Source organism: Phyllostomus discolor, chromosome 8 (genome assembly GCF_004126475.2).
Source record: "Phyllostomus discolor isolate MPI-MPIP mPhyDis1 chromosome 8, mPhyDis1.pri.v3, whole genome shotgun sequence".
In the NCBI taxonomy this organism is placed as follows: domain Eukaryota; kingdom Metazoa; phylum Chordata; class Mammalia; order Chiroptera; family Phyllostomidae; genus Phyllostomus; species Phyllostomus discolor.
Window position 1 is genome coordinate 18,187,188 of NC_040910.2, and position 19,615 is coordinate 18,206,802.

At 35.7% G+C, this 19,615-nt stretch overlaps 1 protein-coding gene across 9 annotated transcripts in view; it reads right to left on the reverse strand.

Moving 5' to 3' along the window:
* LRBA (LPS responsive beige-like anchor protein) overlaps positions 1-19,615 on the reverse strand; it is a 512,136-nt gene that overhangs the window by 333,183 nt on the left and 159,338 nt on the right. For 7 of the 9 annotated variants that reach the window (XM_036031880.1, XM_036031882.1, XM_036031879.1 and 4 more), the window contains one exon: positions 10,394-10,458. The exons of 1 other annotated variant lie outside the window; for it this stretch is intronic. In XM_036031880.1, the coding sequence (XP_035887773.1) occupies positions 10,394-10,458 (65 nt within the window). Of the gene's footprint in view, positions 1-3,079; positions 3,085-10,393; positions 10,459-19,615 lie in introns of those variants that run through there. One more of the 9 variants, XM_036031884.1, reaches the window with a different exon arrangement.

The following is a 19,615-nucleotide window of genomic DNA, read 5'->3' on the forward strand; positions in this document are numbered from 1 at the left end:
TATGCATATTTTCCTGAATATACAAATTAATCAGTATTTAGTAACTATAATTTATCTAACAGTTGTGCTAACTATTCTTTCCAACTAAAGTTTTAAGTATAATAAGCAGTCTCAATATATTAGGTTTACTCTATATTAAATTATATTTCTAAATGCAGAGCACAAAATAATTCACATATTTTAATATTAAGAAGAAAAATTATGTATAATTTATATCTGCAGTGCAAGGAGGAGAAAAAAAATGCTTGTGTCAGCCTTCGGAAACAAACAGCCCTATCAAGTGACCAACTGGAAAAGATTCACGCTGGAGGCTCCATAAATAACAGTAATGATGACAACCACCTCCCATAACTACATTACAGCCCATCGCCCACATCTGATTATACTAGTCTAGACCTTGGGTAAGCACATACACGCATCTTCACCAAGAGTTTTCCAATATTACTGCTCTGTTTCCTGGGCTTTCTGTGACCCCCATTAGCAGCAACTGTCACATTTTCCCTACTAAACATCTTCACCACTGACGGGAAAGGAAAGTTACCGCCTTTCTGCACTCGAACAACTCAGGATATGAAAGCAACGTTCCTGAATTGGCAATCCTTCTAACAATGTAATTTCTTTAGAATTAACTGCACAGAATAGTCACCAGCCAAATCTGAGAGGGGAAAAAAATGTTTCTGAAGTCTTCCTTCAGTACTATGACAACTGCTGAAACCTAACCTCTCACACAATATCTCCATTTATTAATGTATTTTATTCTTATTTTTGCAGAACATTACTTAACTCTGCATGTAACTGCCTCCTTGCTCACATCTCTCTTGCTCCCTCCCCCAAAACATGCATGGCATATGCCTTAATTCAGTATCATAAAAATCCTTATATTGGTATTTTTCTGCTCCTTTCTGATGCAAAGCTCTCTGTGACAACTTAGAGTGAGAGATGCAAAGGATCTAACATCAAAGAATGCACAAGCCCGAAGGCTGAGAAAGAAGACCAGTAACCAAATAGAGTATTTAAAAAAAAAGTTTTCAAAAATCTTTAGCAGGCTGCACACAAATTTATTTTTTTTTCTTTCTAGGGAGTGTACTGGGGTGACACTGACTCACAAAATCGCACAGGCTGCAGGTGCGTGACCCCACAACACATCACCTGTGCACTGCCCTGGGTCTCGGGAGGACACACGGTGAAGGGGAGACTGAGTTGGGTCGGTGCACACAAATTTAAAACAAATCTGGATCTTTCTCAGTTCAGAACTAGCCCAGGCGGTGCTGACTTCTTGTGGAAGCCAACATCCTTTACCAGGGAGACCACGATGTGTCTACACATTTCATCACAACTGGAATGGAAATAGCAAACATTCCATAAAGTTATTTCTTCCTGAAAATGTAAGTGCTCAGTAATTTAATATAAACTTTAAATTTAACTCAAATGTCACACAGCCTGACATCAAATTCTTTTCCTAAACTTATTTTGCACAATAACCCTTAGTTGCATGTTGTAAAACAGTAACTCACGGTCTTAGTGAGGCTAGTGTTTGCAAGCTAGCATGTTCTGCAGGAAAAAAATTCTTAGGACTATGAAAGAATTTATTCTCAGGAATGTGTATATAAAGAGGGAGATGAGACGGTTTTACACAGAAAAGAAAAAAACATTGAGGGAAATGGCTCTGTTATGCCCAAATTGGAATCCAGTTTAGGATTGCTCTGTTACAACACATCTACTACCACCTTCCAGTTTCCGGTAACTGCCTTTGTCTCTTCCCTATTGCTAGCATTTGCTTAGCATTTCAGAGGAACTTATCCTTTTAGATCCCCACCTTGACCATCTTATTTAAATTACAACATCCTCTGCCCCACATTGTGTCTCCTGAGATTTCTCTTCCTGTTCTTCTCATAGCATTTATCACCTTCTAACATAATATAAACTCTTTTTACTTCTTCACTGTCTATCTGTGACAATTTAAATACCCCGTGTGAGAGTGGGAATGACTACTCTGTCCTTTTGCGACTCCCCAACGCCCAAAACATAGCTGGTGTGCGTGAATGTTTCCTGAGTGAATGCAGGGGCTCTGCGTTCCTTTTTTCATTTACCTGTTCTCAAAGTTCAGCTTTCCTCTTTCTCCAACCCCTAATCTGACTCTGTTTTTTCTATAATCATTTTTAACACAGTAAATTGTTTCATTTATATATAAACTGTTGTCATTTTCAAAAGTGTGTGATGAGGCCATCAAACGTCGACACACACACAAGCGTATTCTACAAGCAGGCTGAGTCCGCGCCACCTCTTCCCAAAAGTGACACTTTGGCTTTGCTAAGAAAGGTTACACAAGAAATCCTGCACTTAAAGCGCTGAAAACTACAATTTTTAAGGAGTCGAAGCACAATTTAAAGGCAGCACCATTGTTTTACATCAGAATAAAACATTGAGGAGTCACCGCAGAAAACTGAGGATCAAGCTAGAAAATTAAAAGTGACAAGTAAGATTGGTTTAAAGCCAAACACAGAAAGAAAATAGAGAAAAATATGTTTATCCTAACTAAGGATAAACATTTTCTCTCCTAGCTAAGGGGAGAAAATGCTAGTCCTCTTGAATACTAAACATTAATTAAATAGTCTAGTCTTTAAGAAAAAAGAATAGCACATATCTCTTCCTAAATAAACCACATAAACTTCAATATCAATCCAATCCAAGGTTAAGAGTAAAGAGAGATGAAAGTCAACTCTCAACAAATCTTTGAAACAATGACTTCCTACTCCACCGCCAAAATTACATCGTATCCAACCAACCATTTATCAGATTTAATTAACATTTTCCTGTACATTATCCTACTATAAAAATAATTTTTAATATTTAACCAGAAAGCATATGGTTCTTTAAGAAACACTTTAGAGTGCCCAAGAGACATACTCTAGTTTAATTCAGAGCTCGTCTTCGGTTGGTTCACATACAACTATATCCTAGCCACGCTGTCCACGTGCTACAAATACCTTTGTCTTTTACCAAAATATAACCCAGATGATGGCCAAGGGGGTCAGAGTAAATTATGCTTTGCCCCGTTTCCCTACCTCTCCTTCTTCACTTTCCCTTCCATCCCTTCTTCTACTCACTTATTCCACAGACATTTATTTAGGAATCTATGATATTTAGAGTGAAGGGAAATGCTAGAGCTACTAAATGAACACTCAGAAAGCAGTAGTGAACCTAAGCAGTTGAATGTTGAGGAGACAGATAAGTATATTAGTACTAGAAACATTATGTCTTTTATGAGGGCTATTTACACATTTGGATACAAGTCTGAATTATTGCTGTAATAAGCAGATACCAACTATCCCCAGAGGGTAATTAAAGCAATGTAACCAACAGTATGTCCTTTCTATGACTTTCAAGGATGGGAAAAAGAGTCAAAATAGCATATTTAAGAGTAAAATCCTAGAAAGCTATGGACATTCTCAAAATCCATTTTTAGTAAACTAAACCCAATACTATAATTATAGGTCATTTTATAATTACTAAAGTAATTAACAAAGTACAAAATTCAAGATAAGAATTTGTATCTTAAAATTTTTAACAAATTTTACCTTTAAACTAGGTATACCTTTAAACTAGGTTTCTCAGCCTACTACTTTTGAATTTGAACATCAAAAATTTAAAACTGCCCTGGCTGGCGTAGCTCAGTGGATTGAGCTCGGGCTACGAACCAAAGTATTGCAGGTTTGATTCCCAGTCAGGGTACAAGCCTGGGTTACAGGCCATGACCCCCAGCAACCGCACATTGATGTTTCTCTCTCTCTCTCTCTTTCTCCATTCCCTCTCTAAAAATAAATAAATAAAATCTTCAAAACAAAATTTAAAACTGTGGTTAGCCAATAAAATATAACTAAGAAACATTAAGAAATTATGTAAAATGAAAGATGGGCAATTCCATAGAATTCCTTGACATTTAAAGCTATAAAAATTTGATTTACAGAGAAATGGCATTGATTTTTCAGAGTATAAGAACAAAAATAGGGCTACCTAAATATATAAAATTTACAGGACGATTAGTATTTATCCAGTGCACTATTCTTCGTAACACAAGTCAAACAGGTGAAGTTGTAAGAATAGGTAACGCTCATAGAGCAACCTGCCTTGACCACAGCTGCCTACACCAGCATCGGGAGTTTAAAATACTCTAAAAACCATTTGTTGGGCCCTGGCTGGTGTAGCTCAGTGGACTGAACACAGGCTGGGAACCAAAACACCCGCAGTTTGATTCCCAGTCAGGGCACACGCCTGGGTTGCAGCCAGGTCCCCAGTGGGGGGGCGTGTGAAGAGCAACCACACATTGATATTTCTCTCGCTCTCTGTCTTCCTCCCCTTCCCCTCTCTAAAAATAAATAAAATCTTAAAAAAACCCCACACCTTTGTTGGGTAGAGGGCAGGCAGGATGGCAAGGAGAAAGGCGGCTACCTAGCAGCTGGGTATTTTTCTAGTAGCAAAATTAACACTGATATTGAGATAGTAAAGTTTTAGGAAGCTATTAAGAATAATAGAAATAAAAAGGAAAAATATAAAATCTAAACCTTCATCGAAGTGGAAAGGGGCTTTTAAGATTCACTGACAATTTAAAAATGTAAGCAACAGTTAAATCCACTTTCCAATTAAACACATTTTTAAGTGAAGGGAAAAGCAATTAATATAAAATAAATCAAGTATGCAAATAAATAAAGTGAAGCCCAATATACATAATAATGTGACTTACCACACTTGATTTTAAATGTAACACTGAGCCTTCAGATTTCACTTAAGAAAGTTAACACAATTGTAATAACTGACTTTCCTACTTCTGTTAATGTGGTGCCACAGCATCACAGAATAGTCTAAAAGAAACTTGTGATATTCTTTAAATAATATAAAATTGTTTAAAGAAAGTTGTGCCTTTCAGGAAAAAATAAAACTCTTCCAGAACAATTACTTGCACATTTATTTTTCTTAATTTTTATTTACTGATTTTAGAGAGAGGAGGGCAGATAGGAGGAGAGAGGGAGGGAGGGAGCAAGGAGGAAGAGCAGAGACAGAGAAAGAAACATGGATTTCTTATTCCACTAATTTATGCATTCATTGGTTGATTCTGATATGTGCCCTAACTAGGAATCGAACTCACAAGCTAGGACTATCAGAACAATCCTCTAACCAACTGAGCTATCCAGCCAGGACAATTATTTGCATATTTAAAACAAAGTAGAGATGATAGTGAGGATAATGATTTGATATACCATAAAACAAAATTATGAATCAGGAATACAATGTTCCTGCTCAAAAATGTAGAAATACAATTTTGTGACTTAAATCTTTTATTATATGCATATGTATTTTCTTCTGTCTTGGTAAAAACTGTCAAAGAAATATTACATGATTATGTCACTAGCAGTGACTATTTTATTTCTATACATAACATTTGGACAAAAATGTCAAACATTCGACTCAAAAATATCAAAACAATGTATTTACAAAGGAAGTATCTTATCAATTAAACAGGTGAGAGTTAAGAGAGGCATTTCTACTAAACAACAGTTATTTATGTCTGACCTGAGTAATTGATTTGCTAATGATACCCATCAAGTCCGTTAAACCTTATGCTGTAGTTTCAGACTATAAAGGTCTTCGTGTTATTTACACTAATAAAACATTAATCAAGGACCAAATTTATAGCAGCTACTCTATAAATGAGGTCAAGGCAGGTCAGACTTACATAATAAGAAAAAAAAAAAGGTTGGTCTCTCCAGTGAAAAGAAAAACCTTATTACTTATTCTTCTAGCCCCTGGGATTAAGTCCAGTAGCTGAACACTGGAAACTACTTCACTAATATATCCATCACTACGTAAACTCACTTAACCTCAATGTATTGGATTATTTATAAAAGCCAAGCCCAAGCCACTGATTTTTTTTTTTAAAAACCTAAACTGTTCCTTTAAAAATATATTCTAACCTCTAAGGAGATAACAAAAATTTCAGATGCTACATCCACTATTTCATTAATGGGTGTTAGCTGTCTTTCCACCAATGCTTACTGCATACATTTACTTAAAAGACAAGGCTTAATGCTCTCTATAGGCTAAGGACAAAAAGACAGTTTCTAACCACAGGAGGATAACAAATTCATACAAACTAAGAGAATCTTAGGCAAGAACGCAGGAAAAGGGTATTAGAAAACCTATGATCACAAATGATATAAAAACAGATTATTAAAATAACTGTCTCCCCAATAAGAAATAATAAGAACCAGCTACTCTGGGTAAGGATATTTGAGAATACCTTAAAAGAATTCATTTCTTCACAAAATATAGAGATGTTTTATTATAAATACTTCTCTCTCTCTCTCTCTCTGTATATATATATATATATATATATGTGTGTGTGTGTGTATAAATAAGTTTCCTTTCTCTTGGTAAAAATCCTCAAAGGAATATCATAGCTACTATCAAGATTTTCTGTATAAAATAAATTTATGTTTAAGAATGTTGTTTACACAAAAATAACAATAATTGAAATCAAAACTATACATACAATGTACTTGCAAAGACAATACCGTCAATTAAACACATTTACTTAATTTGCAGGGCACTTCTACTGGAGCAGGGACACATCCATAAACCAGAAACAAAGGGATTACCCTTCCAGAACATAACGCACACATTACAGGAGGAGAAAGACAATGAAGATAGACATGAAAGGACAGTAAGAAAAAAACAATGTAAGAAATGAGGTAAAAGCAACCTGGTGGCAGGTTTCAGGCAAGCCCCCTCTGAGGAGGTGATAGATACCTGAACTAGGATTCCAATGAGAAGAAACCAGACAAGAGGAAATCTGGGGGGTAAATCTTCTGACTGTGGTAGAAGAAGGAGGTCAACAAATCCTCCCCCAGAAAAACAAGAATGGAACTGAAGACTAATGATCATTTCAGGGTTCTTAAAACTATAATAATAATTTTACTCACAGAAGTCTGCTAAACACTGAGTAAGAACCAGTAGAGTCTGTGGCAACCTTTTCTGGGAATGCCCTGCTCAACCACCACAGACTGTGGCTACTCATGGAAATTAGCAACTTCATTGACACGGAGAACCGACTTGCTTTGGAAGGCAGGGCAAAAAGGCATAAACTGAAAATAGGAAAAGCCCAGAGCTGTCCTAGACTGAGATTATTTTTGCAGTTAGGGTGAGCAGGAGATAGTGGAACAAACCAGAAACTCAAAAGGGATATCTTGAAAATAGGAATTTCACATATAGACAGTACAGATTTGGAAAAAAATGACAGAAGTCAAAGCTACCCCAAAAACTGTTGTCAAACAAAACACAGGTCTACCAGCTATAGGTGGCCAAAGGCTTCAGTGAAACTTGTGACCATTCGCTGACCTCTAAGCTACAGAGAAAGGGGCAGCCCCTGGAAAACCAGAGTAAAAAATAAAAAGGATCTCAAAAGAGCTAAACAGCAACATTGATAGCAATATACCACAACAGAGACAAATTGTGCAGATTAAGCCCTAGCAAGTTACTTAAAAATCAACAAAGCCAAGTCTAATAATTATTTTTAAAAATTATACACTATGATCAAGGAGGAATTATCCCAGTTATGCAAAGCTGGCTCAGTATTTCAAAATCCTACTGATTCTTACCTCGTCTACTGCTACTAGCATAGACCTGGTCAGCATCCTAGTTAAGGAGGATCAGGGTACTACAATAGCTCCCTAATTCATCCCTTCACTCCTGTTCTTAAAGTCCTATATGCGTTAGCCAGAGTGATCTTTCAGCGTGATCTGTGATACATCAAACAGATCATCTCCCTCCTCTACTCACAGTCCTACCAAGGTTATCATTTCTCGTAAACTGCAAAGGCTCCACACAAAACCTCGCCCCATGTTAATCATCTCTCTGACCTCAGTTCTTACTTCTTTCCACTTTCATCATGTTGTTATCGCTGTATTGGGCACATGCCTCAAATACACCAGGAAGCTTTCCCCTGTACACTGACCGTTTCCTAGACCTGGAAAGCTTTTCCCCTACGTGCACCATGGTTAACTCTTTGGCACCCTTCAAGCACTTGCTCAGGAAGCTCTAATCTGACCGTTCTATTTGAACTGCAAAGCATGACAACCCTTCATACGTCCTTCAAAAATCTCCATTCCCCTCAACCTGTTCCACATTATCTTTTTTGATAGTGCTTACCATCTTTCACATGTCATATAACCCACCCATATCATTTACTGTTTAAAGTCTGTCAATGACTGTTCGAATATAAAATCTACAAAAAAAAAACAAAGATCTTTATCTATTTTGCTTATTGCTGTATCCCCATCATCAAAGATAATCCACTGTACACAGTGCCTTAAAAATACTGGCTGAATGATAAGCAAGGAAATGGAGACTCACAGGAATAAAAGCACTTTTCAAATAGCAAAGGGCTAATTCAAAGCCAATGCTGTTAATCACAACGCTATGCTGCCGTATCTATTAAATGTAACAGTTACTTGCACAACTGAGGGAATTTACATTTGGAGCCTCTACTGATCAAAATCAACTTCTATAACACGCTTTCTTTTAAAAAAAAACCAAGAATTTTCTTTAAACAAATGAACCCTACAAACGACAGAAAACCTGTTGATCAGTGTTCTGCATTAAGCAGAGCAAGCACGTGTTGTTCCATCGACAGCTCTCTCCATCTCTTTTCCTACGCAGAAACTTTAAAAGCATCCAACACCTCAGTGTTGAAATTCAGCCAAAGAACTATTTATTTTTGATGACTAAGCACTTTGAAATTTTTGCTGAAAGTAATACAAAATTACTAGTCATTCACTCCTTGAGAACTATGTATAGATTTCCTACCACGTGCCAGACTCCAGATTGCAGTGTAACCCCGCTTCTCACTTGGATCACTGTGACAGACTCGATCCTGTCGTTCTGGATCCCAATCAGCTCTCCTCCCCTTCATCCATCCCAACAGTTCTGCCACTTATCTTTCCAAAACCAAACTATCGCAAATACATTCCTTTGCTTAAAATCTCCCAAGACTTCTCATCACCTTTAGATGAAAGTCCAAATATGTTACATTAGGCCTTTCAGCATCCAGACACGCTCAATTCTATTCCAACATTCACACATACACACACACACACACACACACACACATCTCTCTGAGACACACTTCAATATTCCACATACCTTCCCCCATCAGTGTACTCAGACATTCTATTCCCTCCGTTTGGAATGCTTTGCACATTCCCATCCTCCGATTTAGTCCTAATCTCCACTTTCAAATATCTGCAGCGTTAAGCCTACTCATCCCTGAAAAAACATCCCTAGAATCATGCTCCCTGGGTAAGTCTGACCTAATTCCTCCACCCTAAATGGTCTTTTTCTCATTACTACCTTAGTAATGTGTACTTAATTACTTTTAACACAGAATGTATCCTAAAGTATTATAATTGCAGGCTTATTTATGCAGTTCCAAAAATAGTCTGTGAGCAACTACAATTATTTGCTGAACGGAAGAATTTTAGTAGCATTTAATATCAAATAAAGTTAATAGTGCCCTTTTCCCCTTTTTTGCAACACTAACAAGATTCCTAATTACGACCCAAATCGTCCCTGTAGTGATGGCATCAGTCTTCACACTAGCCAGAACACCATGAAGAAACATTCCTCAACGGTTTTGCTCAGGATGCCATTTCTATTAGCAGCCATCACACCTCTTATTCTACACCTTAGGTCCTCAGTTCAATTAATTCAAAATCACAAAACACACAAAGCAGTCTATTCACCATTTCCCTAAATTTACTTTTAGCTTTCCATATTCTCACTCTCTTAAATCTCTTTTCTCCCCGTATCTTTCTTTTCATCTCTGTACTTTCTTCATTTTAATTTCCTACTACTGTTTTTTCCTTCAAGTCTCGTATCTCTGCTCTTTACATGCAACCCTACCCAGTTTCCCAGTCACTCTCTCCACGTTCTCATCACATCAAACACAAAAACTTCATCCCTCTCTCCCTTATGACCAGGCCATGACATAAGAGATAACATAAACATCTTAGTCTAATTACCGGCTTTGCAAATTTTGTATAACAGAACTTAATAGGAAGTCCAAATAAGTGTCAGTTTTCCTTGTATCTGCTAATAGAATCACCAATTTACTTTTGCTAACTTCAGCTTCACTTCCTAAAAAATAAGACTAGAACTTTACCATTAAGCATGTAACTATAAAGAAAGCCAAGGATGATTAAATATTGACCTATTTGTAAAAATCACTATCTTCTACATTACTGACTATAAAAACAATAAATATACTACCAAAAATTATCAGTGTTAATGGCAAAACTATAGTAGATTTAAAGTAAAATAGAATGGATATAAAATAGATTACCTTCCTTCATTGACAAGTTCAATAAAAGCAAGGCCTGCATTCTTCTGAATAGAATTCTGCCACTCCTAAAAAATAGCAGAAAATAGCTGAACAATTTTCACTTAGTAACTTACTTCTTTAAGACAACAATTATTTAAAAATCACACATTTTAATTTCATTCCTGTTTTTAAAAGTAAAAGCTGTGTTAAACATGCTGCCTAACCAACGCAGCCCCATGAACACACGAATGGCTGATATTGAAAGTAAACTAGACAAGTTGGCAAGGATTTGATTCTACAGAAACTAAATAAGCCTATCTACATTTATCTTGTCCTTTTTGTTCTATAACATCATATACCACTAAATTAAATTGTGGACTTTAGAAAGAGATACATCACCCCAAATGAAGGGAACACATAGTTAGTAAATAAACATAATAAATAGTGCATATTCTACATAAAAACTGATGATTAATGACTGAGAAAGAGACAAGAAAAATCAATGAATTTGGCTAGAAAATGTTGACTAGAAAATGTTTGGCTAGAAAACTACAGTTCACTAGCCTATAAATTAGCAAAAAATAATATAACTAGCTCTATTCTTTACAAATAGATTATCCATTAAAAGCCTGGGGGGGGGATCAACCAGTAAACTATATACAAATAATTTTTTTTTAATTTTCATATCAAAGTATGTACAAAATAAGTGTTACTACAACCATGGTAGGCCTACCTGAATTGACATATAGCTAGATTTGAGAAATGACAATGTGTGTGTATATGCAAATGTATGTATTTTTTTTAAGAATTGGAAATACATACAAAATATTTAAGCTCCTTAAAACAAGAAGACCCTTATTATCTACCTACATGATTTTCCTCAACTGATCTTTTTCTGTTCTTTTATAAAGCTCAACACAAAAGACAGTGCTGGGCTACTTACCACTGCAACCATAACCTGCATTCACACTTTCTGAATGCAGCACCTTTAAGAGTTTTAAATTCCATGTAATTTCACCCCTGATGACTGTTCTCCCTCATGCCAAATTCCCTTTTTTTGGGGGGGGGGGGGGCCTTACCCTTTCTCTTCTACTTTCTCTTTTTTTATATCCAATTTTGTATTACTTTCTATTATGTTTTGAAAACCGGAGGCAGGGGTCAAACGGCTATATGCTATAACTTTGTTATAGGGGTCTAGTTCATGAATGGTGTAAGAGCATACTAACAGAACATGCACAGTAGAATGGAAATTAGAGTCAGTCAAACAACCAAGAGTTGTAATTGGCTATGTCTAGGAGAGGAAATCAATTGTTGTTGAAGAAAGAGCACTGAACACAAAGGCATGAGATCTCTGTTCCCAACCTGACTCGGCCACGAAGAGAGTATGTCCATGGATGCATTCACTTGACATGTTTTTGTCTTAGATACACCCTTGAAATTTTCTTCAGCTGATGACTCAGTAACTCAGAAATATCTAGAAAGTAGTGACTCACAAGGTTTACAATATATACTCTGTCAAAATTCACAACCGCCAACCAACTGAAACAAGAAAATAGTGATCTTGTATTTCTGAGATAAACCAAGTCAAGAATGAATACAAATACCTAATTTAAAAATCCTTTTCATTCTAGGAAAATAAAATAGACAGATGGTAGAAAAAGAAAGCAATCAAGTTCCATGAAGGAGCACATCCCAGAGAGAAGAGCATGAGTCACACCCTACACTTTTGTTAGGAAAAGGAGGGAGTGAAAAAAGAGCAGAGACCAAAGGTATGGTTTTGGATGGTGGTGCAGAAGATCCCACACCTCATTGCCCAGGCAGGACACAGGGAGACAAAAAGTCTCAAAAAGTTGCCCTAAACATAGCAATGCACAGGAAACGGACCTAAAACAGCCTTGAAGTATCCCATGCCCTTGGAAGAGTCAGAAAACAATTCTAGAAAGATATATAAGAAGCTGAGGCTTGGAGGGCATGAGGAGAACACACCCATTACCTTTGTTGACAGACAGCAGGGAATCAGAAGGGACAGTGACAGCTCGAAGGATGATGCCACAGTCAGGGAACAGAAGCAGATACTCACTCCTCAGCTCTGACACCACACACCGCACTCTGAGCAAGTGACTTGGAAATCTGATACAGCACCAGATTATGAAGAGGCCAGACCTTAAATTGATTGAGTTTTCATTTAGATCACTTAGGTGAGAAAAACCTTAAAATGGAAGCCAACTTTAATAAAAAGTTACTTTTCTTGCTAGAAAAAAAATGATCAGGGAAAAGGCCAAAGGATATCCTATATATAGTTCTTTAGATCATACATCTTATACTTAAAAGATTTACTAGTATTATTTTTCTCAAATAACTTTTGTCTGCTCTAAAACTCTAACAGGTGAGGATCTTTACTATGTAAATCACATAAAATTCAAAACTCTACATGGATAAAATAGATAACACTGGAAAGTCTAAAATTTAATAGGTAAACATCAGTTTGATTTTATTGTCATTTATGTATACAATAAACTGACTTTTACTTACAATGTAAAATCAGGAAGTGTAGCATTTAAATTTCACAAAAATTTGAAACAGCATGGTTAGAACAAATATAAAACTAGTAAAAGTTGGTGTAACTTTAAAAAACTTGCAATCCAAAAATTTTTATGACCTAATGTCACACAAAACATTTTAACTTAAAAACAAATTAAACATGGAGGAGCATATAAAAGAAGAAGAGTCCAATTTTTTATAAAAGCTCAGAAACAAAAATTTATTACTACTAATGCATTAGGCTTCTTGTTTTCCCAGCATTATCTATAAACCCATATCTGTTAACTTATAGTAACTGCTATCTAATCACCTGGAATAAAACTTTTCACTAGTTAAAAAAACATTAGACAAAATGAGAAATGAAGTGACTATATAAATCTTAGTTACACATTTGGGTACTGTTACAAAAATCTCAGTTCTCAAAAATATCAGTAACTTTTAATTTATCTATAATCCATTCCTAATTATAAATTATTAACATATAATAAAATACATGGGTACATAAATACATGCTGATAATAATTCAGACAAAAAGAAAGTGAAGCCCAAGAGAATAGAAAATTAATTTTTTAAATAAACCTAGATGTTAGTCAAAGCCAAGTTTTCTCCATACTAAAACACTATCTACAATTCTAAGGAAGTTGCCAAAACTAGAAAAATGACTCATTAATCGTGCCACCCTAATGCATTTTCTCCACTTCTGAGATAATTATCAAACAAGGCGTTAGTCTAAACAATTTCATAAACCACGGTTCAATATAACCTTTTGTGAGTTTTAATAGTTGAAAGAAAATCTTAATGGTTATCGTTTTTCATGATCATTTCGATATTTCATCACAGTATTTACAATTATATAGTGATGCAAAATGCATAGTACATTTGAAGGTCTTGGTTATTCTCATCCCAGAGGTACTGAGGAAAAACACGTTAAAAGCCTCAAATCTAACCACTAATGCAACTAAGTAATTTCAAAACACATTTCAGCACTTCAGAGAGGAAGGACTCAAAAGACAGCAACTGAGTCAATAATTTCATACTTTTTCTAAGCTGTATTTAATTGACTATCACTCCCTATGGCCATAATTGTTGACTAGTCAATTTTTACTAAAATATACTCTTAGCTTACTAATGCTCTTAAGTCATACAACAACAACATAATAGTATATATTAGTAACATTATTAAATACACAAAATTCCACCGAATTTCAAGTATGTACATTTGGTGGTAAAAGTCTGTTTTGTTGGTTGGAGGGAAAATGAAAAAACCTTCATTAACAAAATTAAGTCTATTTCCCCACCATCAACAAACAAAAAGAGAAAAGGGTACAAATTAAAGTTCTGTATATTAACTTACATTACTTATATTGATATTTAATTCTAACACCCTTAAAGTGAACTTGACACTTTTCTATAAACTCAATAATCTCTTACAATATATTTTAGTGTACTAAGGCACTACATGAATTTACCTAAAATTTAAAAGTAATTCCCAGTGTTATCATGCCTAAAGCCAATAAAATTAAGCCACAGAATGACAAAGACTACATATACTCCATTCTGTCACCTTTTATTTTGGAGGTGGGGTTCAGGTCATAAATGTTGACACTAAATGCAGTATCAATTTATATTCTGATGGGCTAGATAGTCACTAAATTATATTTTAGTCTTAAAAAAGGAATATAATAAGTAACTTCAGGTTAAACATAGCAAAAAATAAGAACAAGGGTAATAAAAAGGAGACAACAGTATAAGAAAGAGGGTAAAAAATTTCTCTGGAGGCAACCTGGAGGGAAATCATCTTGAGGAAGCAAACCAATGCTTGCCACAGAACCCCCCCAAGGCCAAGATGAGAAGCACTGAGTACATCTGGATGGTTCAGGGACAGGGATGAAAACACGTGAAATGAATGAAAGCTGCTATAAAAAGAAAGAGTCCCACATCCTCTTCCCCCTATGCATGGTCATTGCCAGCATGGTACAAGATTGAAATTTACCTTCCAGAGGGTAAACATCTAGATATCCTAAAAAGCCTTAGTTTAAAAAAATGCGGTATTTGAAAGTATACTTACTGAACTATGAAACTCTATGCAAGATTAAAGAAGTTTTTTCTAAGAATAGTGAGAAGCCATAATAAAACTTAAGTGTCCATCAATGGCAAAGATATTGGTTATTCATTACCAGTGGACAACTCTCAAAGACAGTTTTTTTTTTTTATGCAGTACACTTAAATATGGCCAGACAGCAAAGTGTCACCAGTCATTAGAGGAAAAACTCAGGTGAATGACGTACACCAAGCAAATAAACTGGAAAAAGAAAAGGAAAACCTCACAAAAAATAGAGAGCATTGTTAACATGGTAGAGAAAGACTAAAGAAAAGTATAATTAATACTATCATAGAGATTAAATTTTTCATGTAAAAAAATCAGGGCAGAGATTTTGCTTTATTCCCTGGTATCTCTCTGCCCCCACATCAGAGTTCTCTACAGAAACAAAACCAACAGGATGGAGAAACATATTTTATTTGTTGTAAGGAACTGGCTCACAGAACTAAGGATGGTGAAAAGCTCCAAGACCTGCAGGGTGAGCCGGCTAGCTGAAGAGCCAATGGTACAGTTCTACTCCAAGTCCAAAAGCATGAGAGTCAGGAAAACCTATGGTCTAGCTCCAGTGTGAAAACCAGCAGGCCCAAAACCCAGAAAGAGCTCATTCATGTTCCTGTTGGAGACCAAAGGCAGGAAAGAGCCAATGTCCCAGTTCCAAGGCATTCAAGCAGGTGGAACCCTCTCACTGAGAGGACAGCCAGCCTTTTTGTTCTAGTCAGGTCTTCAGCTGACTGGGCGAGGCCCATGCTCACCAGGAGAGCACCCGGCTTTACTCAGCAGAGTAAGATCTGGCTTAAATGTTTATCTCACCCAGAAATAGCCTCATGGAAAACCCCAGAATAATGTTTGACTCTATGTCTGCACACCCCCATGGCTCAGCCAAGTTGACACACAAAATTAACCATCAAAGTCTGTTCCCTCCCTCCCCCATAAAATTCAGAAAACCAGAAAGTGCTCTTCAAAATTAAAAGTATAATATCAAACTAAAATTTGATAGCTTATTAGTGGAAGATGAAGAAAACACTTTGAAAACAAAATCAAATGAGAGGAAAAATATAAGAGAATGATGGATATAAAAATTAGAAAATTAATCCAGATATGAGAAAAACAGAAAAAGAAATTCCCATAGAAATAGTCCAAGAAAATTTCTCTGAACACACGTATATACTTTTTCAGACTGAAAAGGTGTACATAGCCCTGGCTGGCGTAGTTCAGTGGATTGAGTGCGGGCTGCGAACCGAAGCATCGCAGGTTCAATTCTCAGTCAGGGCACATGCCTGGGTTGCAGGCCATGGCCCCCAGCAACCGCACATTGATGTTTCTTTCTCTCTCTCTTCCTCTCTCTTCCTCTCTCTCTCTCTCTCTCTCTCTCTCTCTCTCCCCCTCCCTCCCTTCCCTCTCTAAAAATAAATAAATAAAATCTTAAAAAAAAGAAAAGGTGTACATAAAATACCAGACACAGTGAGTTCTCAAATACTCACATACACCAAGGCACAATCCAGTAACAACATAAACAATTTTTAAAACAGTAAAAATACTAAAAGTTGCTGGAGAGAAAAAAATTTGTAGCAATTTTAAGTTTCAGCATTAATACTTATATCCAAACAAGCTAGCAAATATAAAAGTTAAATAAAAAACATTTTCACATAAGCAAAATCTAAAAAAATCTACCCCTCATGCATTCTTTCTCAAGAAATCACAAAGCATGTGCCTCACCAAGATTAATACAGACACCCAAACGTCATCCCCCACCCGTTTCACTTCAATTGTCCAAGGCACACTTGTTCCACCAGATCGTCTGTCTTTACCTTTGTTTTATTCTCTACCATATTCCCAGTGCCAGAACAGCAACTCATGCATCCACAGAAAGTGATCAATAAATACTGAATCAGTGCACTTTTAAAAAAGAAGGCCACTATGTGACATAGGAAGGGGACATGAGATTAGAGCATAAAAAAAGACACGGAAAAAATTCTGGGTTGATGGTAAAAGAAGCCTCCAGATACAGCTTTCTACAGACCCGAAGAGCACCCAACCCAGATTTAAAGAGGGAAGCAGACAACTCCTGGCACTATGCCTCCAAGAAAAACAACTGAACCAACAGGTACAAGGCTGTGTTTGATCACACCAGTAGAAGTTTTATAGGTCCAGTAAAATTTAGAAATAAATCTGTGGAGGATGTAAAAAAAATTAAATAAACCAAAGGTAGATATTATTAACATTAACGTAAACAAGAAAGAAAAAGATAAACAAGTGGGAGGGAGGGAGGGTAATCATGGTATATTTTGTAGTTCTGCCATATAAATATTTACTTACACTGTCACAATAATGTAAATGCTAGCTACGGTTTTAACTCAATATCACGCTGTAACTGTACTGGGAATGATGTTGGTGGGAAACAGGAAGGGGGAGCAATGTAAGTCCTCAACGGTCACCTTCCCCATGGAAGACACTAGACAATGTCTTAAATAGAAAAATCAAGAAGTAGCTGTTGTATCGTTTATCAATATAAAGGTAACTAGCAGAGTCAACAACTGAGAGATTTGAACATGGTTCCTTTCAGGAAGTAGAATCAATGGGGAAAGAAGAAATAGGAAGGGGACTATTGTTTTTCAGTTTAAGTGTTATACTATTTTTAGATTTGTGAAATGATTTACATGTCTTACTTGATAAATCGTAAAATTTATATTATAAATCGTATGTTCTCAATGAAGAGCAGTAATAGAAAGTAAAAATACACATTTTTTTCTCACTGGGCAATAGGTATCTATCAAAAATTATTCTGAAATATCTTTCAACAGCAGCAGAAGCATTCCATTTTCACAAATACTGATATGAAACCTACAAAAATATATATGTATCATATATATTAACTGTTACATATATTGAGAATTTTTCTTCTCTTAAAGTCAGTATTCTACATTCTACCAAATGGAATTAAGTTCATCACTACTGCCAATTAAATATTCTCCCTTTTTTGGTAAGTACTGATCTAAGGATCCAAACGTAATGTAAATTAAAGAAAGGAATGAAGGATAATTTGTTAACAAAAACCTAAACCCATATTGAACTATTTCAGTTTTTCTTATTTAAAAATATAAAAATTAAAGGCTTGTGTTCTTCAACAAAATAATATAAAATCATTAATACTTTAAGATGCTATTTTTACATAAGCCTTTGTAAAATAAATCCAGTTCATTGGACAAAGCTCCTTTTACCCAAATAGATGACAGAAGCCCATTAGGAGTCCAGAGAGGAGACCACAAAGGAAAGCTCAAACGAGGAAAAGAATGTATTAACACAAAATTGAGAACCACATTATACACAGGACTAAAGGTCAAAACCAGAGAAAACTTGTTCATGTTCAAGATACAGTAATCTTAAGAGCTCAAAGTAAACTATCAAGAACTTTTCAACAGTGTTTGCACTTTGTGTCAGCACTCTCTCAGCAGCAGATCTGACACAAACGCGAGTAACCTCATTCCAGGAGGAACACACCGTAACAGTAAGGCACAGGTCTTACTCCACTGTCTAACTGCATAATTGATTTTATGGTTATCTCAGTTTTTTATTTTTAAAAATGTGCATTCTTTATTATATAAATCCAGTAGTTACTTTCTCAATATTCAATTCTTTGCACATAGTACACATTAAAAGATATTTGTTAAATAAGCAATTATAAAACTGTACCATTTGCGAATTCAACTTTATAAGAATTTTCTCTTGGTAGTTATCTGTATATGCAATAAATTTCATTTATAAACTGAGCCATAATATTTGTACAAATAAAATGTACATTTAGAAGTATGTGTGTGTACAAAAATCATTGATACCAAAAGTTTCCAAATGGCAATATTTTATTTTGCTGTTTCATGTAATCTTTAAATTCATAATCAAAAACAATAATCCTCTTGCTATTGTGTTTAAGCATACATTACAATTAATATACTTGCAAGTGCCTTTGAAAATATTTTTAAACATTTTCAGGAAAAACAATCTCCAGTCAACAATGACCCTTAAATAACTTCCAACCTGGTGTCACTTTTGTCAAGATCTCTCACTAATCAACACAGAAAGCTGATTTCAAAAACAGTGACAAAAGCTGCTGTAGCCCTTTGCAGCCACAATCTCTCAACAGATGATCATCATTAAGTTTATATCAGGGCTTCACATTCGGGAGCTACATAAATGTGTCCTATTAGGACATGGTCAGTCTGTTTGGCAACTCCAGCTCTCCAGACATATGGCAATTGCTGCCCTTTGAGGTCTGAAGTCAAGTCTTTAGGGAATCTCAAAGCCTGCACTGAAATTACAAGGAGTGTTCATTAGAGACTGCTGGAGAGGAAACATGAAAGACTTCCATTAAAACTATATAAAACAGCTAATTATTTTTCAAAGATTTTTAAACCATCTGATGTACTGAGCTTCAGTAAAAAGTATTTACCAATGGAATTATTTTTAAAAGCACTGCTTTCAGGACATGAGTGCCAACAGCTTTCTTCGTGCCTCCCACCCGCCACCTCAGCACACCTAACACTCATTTTATAAGCATCATCAAGTCAAGATTTTTGTATCATGGTAGAGAATAAAATTATCTTATA